Source organism: Sinocyclocheilus rhinocerous, unplaced genomic scaffold (assembly GCF_001515625.1).
Source record: "Sinocyclocheilus rhinocerous isolate Xijiao unplaced genomic scaffold, SAMN03320098_v1.1 scaffold3777, whole genome shotgun sequence".
NCBI classification, from domain to species: Eukaryota; Metazoa; Chordata; class Actinopteri; order Cypriniformes; family Cyprinidae; genus Sinocyclocheilus; species Sinocyclocheilus rhinocerous.
The window spans coordinates 241,897-244,992 of NW_015661951.1; the positions used below are offsets into that span (position 1 = coordinate 241,897).

Genomic DNA, 3,096 nt, shown 5'->3' on the forward strand with positions numbered 1-3,096 from the left:
CTGAACTTCAGTCGCATGACTGAGCGGTTCAATAGGCGCAGATCTAAAATGGGACGCAACCCCCCATCCTTCTTCGGAACAATGAAGTAACGGCTGTAGAACCCGGAGTCTATCTCGTGCGGAGGGACCACCTCGATGGCCTCCTTCTTTACGAGAGTAACTACTTGTTCTAATACCAGAGCCTGCTCTGGACCCACTAGCGTGGGGGTGACCCCGTTGAATCGAGGCGGACGAGAACCAAACTGGATTCCGTAAGCAAGCCTCTCAGTGCCGCTACATTGCCGGGAGGTAACTTATAGATATGCTCGCTGGAGACCGCTGCGCCCTGGAACACCGGCAGGGTTGGCAGAACGATCTCCCGAGGGCACTGGGGGGGGAGACGGGCACCGTGTAATGTGGTGTGGACCTTTTGGTCGAGGACCTCTTAGCCTGAAGGATGGTCCGCAGATCCGGCTTAGGCTTCGAGGCCCCCAACCCAGAGCGCTGCTTCTGCCTCCGGTCCCGACGCGGGGGAACACGGGTGCAAACGCTCTGTTTTTGCGTCTCCCTATGTGAGGAGCTGGTACGCGGTGGGGACTGCTGCCACCCAGCAGCCCCCGAAGCTGAAATACAGTGAGGGAGGAACCGCTGAAACGCCGCCGCTTGTTTACGAGCCTCCTGGTCCCTGTCGACGACTGAATTGACAGAGTGTGAGTGTGTGAGTGAGAGTGTGAGTGAGTGTGGGTGAGCGAGTGTGAGTGAGTGTGTGTGAGCGCGAGTGTGTGAGTGCGTGTGTGTGAGTGTGAGCATGAGTGTGAGTGTGTGTGTGAGTATGTGTGTGTGTGCGTGCGCGCGCGTGTGAGTGCGTGTGTGCGAGTGTGAGAGTGTGTGCTTTTGCACATTCATGCTGCCTGCAGTGGCACTGCCTTTTGTCTTCATGTGTTTTCCTGCTTTTGTCCTCTGCAGACTTGCTTAGACATGACGGATACGTTCAAGCAGCAGAAGGGCAGACTGGTGCAGCAGGGCTTCAGTCCGGATACAGTCCAGCAGCCGCTCTTCTTCCTGGATGCTTCGCAGAAAACATACTCGCCCCTCACTGCACAGCTGTATGACGATATGGTTTCAGGAAAGATCCGACTCTAGATGCATTGTGGGAAATGCAGTGAAAAGCGTCCACATCACCAGACAGCTACAGTGATCCTTGTTTGTGTACTGCACAAATGTTTGTGGCATTTCAGGGCTGGTGTGTTTTTAGTGTTTTAGTCTCTACGGGCCACTGAGCCCACAAATAAACTGGAATAACTTTGTTAGGATTTCTTAACATTGATACAGAAAATGAACTAATATTACAATCAATACACTCTTAACCACCTCACTCAGCTTGTAACTTTTCACTCATCTTGTTATTAACGGTATAGATTTTATATTTATTTTTAAGAGTAGAGCAGCAGCTTTACTAGTGTTATTTGCTCTTGATAATTACGTAAGCTAAATAAACAAATAGAAACTATTTCTTCGTCTAAAAGTAAGGCTAATTAAGATCCCAGCTGCAGTATATGTGTGATAGAGTATTTCAAACACAAGGCTGATGTGTTTGTGCAGATCCACTGATGAGTGTCACATCTTCATTACACATGTTCACGCTTTTATATCAAACAGGTTCAGAAATGGTTTTATAATTGCGGTCATGAACGTCAGAGAGCAAAAATGGCCATTTCATTAATATGAGTATATGATTTATATATATATATATATATATATATATATATCGTTGTAGATTTAATCCTGGTCAGTGCATTGTGTCTGTTATTTGTTTGACTGTAGTACTGGTCACTGGAGATCCTTGTGGATTGTTCTGGCATGTTTGATAATGACGAAGTGTGACTGTTATTCTTTTGTTAGCATCTAAGTTACGTTGTAATAAAGTTAACTTTTTTTATTGTTCGGAAGATTTGTTAGATGATTGCGTTTGATTCAGTATTATTAATAACAAACTTGTAAAGGCAGTTGTTTACCACAAGGGGGCAGTGCTAACCTTACACATTTTGTGTATAAAAGTAAACAGAAATGTGATTTGTAATAAAGAACATATATCATATGTTGAGGTCTCACTCTCTCTCTGTGTGTGTGTGTGTGTGGCTCCTTAGTCAAGAACTGTCCCACAGCATACAGTCTTCGGGAACATTATTCAATAAGGAGGTGCATGTAAAATCTTCTGGAGGTGAACCGGACCTGTATTTGTTTATTTAAAATAATGAAAAAAATAAGTTTTGAAAAGGGAGTTCAACCAGTTGTTTCTTTGAGATTAGAGGTGTGATTAAAATGTTTTAAATATAGAGTTGAAGAGATGAGAACTCTTGAAGTTATTCTCGTTCAACAGCTGTAAGCGTGTTTGTGCAGTAGCGGGAATAATAAATGCCATCACTGACATTTTAATCTAGAAATTTAGACATTTAAAACAGCCTATTGTGTAATTCTTATATCCCCCTGAGCATCAGATTTTTTGTGTGAATTTTATTTATGTCATGACATTGGTTGTAGCATAAGAAACAAATGGAGAAAAATCATTAAAAAAAGGCATGTATAGGCAAAAACAACGTTTTATTTTTTCATTCACCAATCAGTTTTTAGGTTTCAGGCAATTTTTTTAGCCAAACTTTGTACAAAGCTGATTCTCAACTATGTTATGAAAGATATAACAGAATGATTTGATATACTACTGTACTTTATGCAATATGTGCGTAAAATGTCCATAAATTGGTTTTCCATTCTATACAATGTATCTATTCATTGCATTAGATTAGATTGCATATTAATGTGTTCTCGGGGCAAACCATAATGAAAAAAGAAGTGTTATAATGGGAGTAATAACTTTTTATAAGTAATATAATTTTTATAAGAGTATCTCAGGAATATTGATCTATAATTTCTTTCCCTATTGACTAATGCCTGATGTTTGTCCTGGTGTCCTCTACAGAAAACAAGCATGAAAATGATGCCCTGTTTCGTAACAAAAATTATATTCTGATTTGAGATGTTTATGACAAACAATTTGAAAATTAGCCAGGTTTAGATGATAATTAGAAAACATTATCACGTTTTTCTAAGAGTGATCAA

The 3,096-nt window shown here is 41.3% G+C and overlaps 1 protein-coding gene across 1 annotated transcript in view; it reads left to right on the forward strand.

The window, feature by feature from the left end:
• The window catches only part of LOC107726979 (long-chain fatty acid transport protein 6), a 20,130-nt gene extending 18,092 nt beyond the window's left edge, over positions 1–2,038 (forward strand). Inside the window, exon 10 of the mRNA XM_016536693.1 lies at positions 946–2,038. Coding sequence (XP_016392179.1) covers positions 946–1,122 — 177 coding nt within the window. The 3' untranslated portion in view covers positions 1,123–2,038. The remainder of the gene's footprint in view (positions 1–945) is intronic.
• The last annotated feature ends 1,058 nt before the right edge of the window (positions 2,039–3,096 follow it).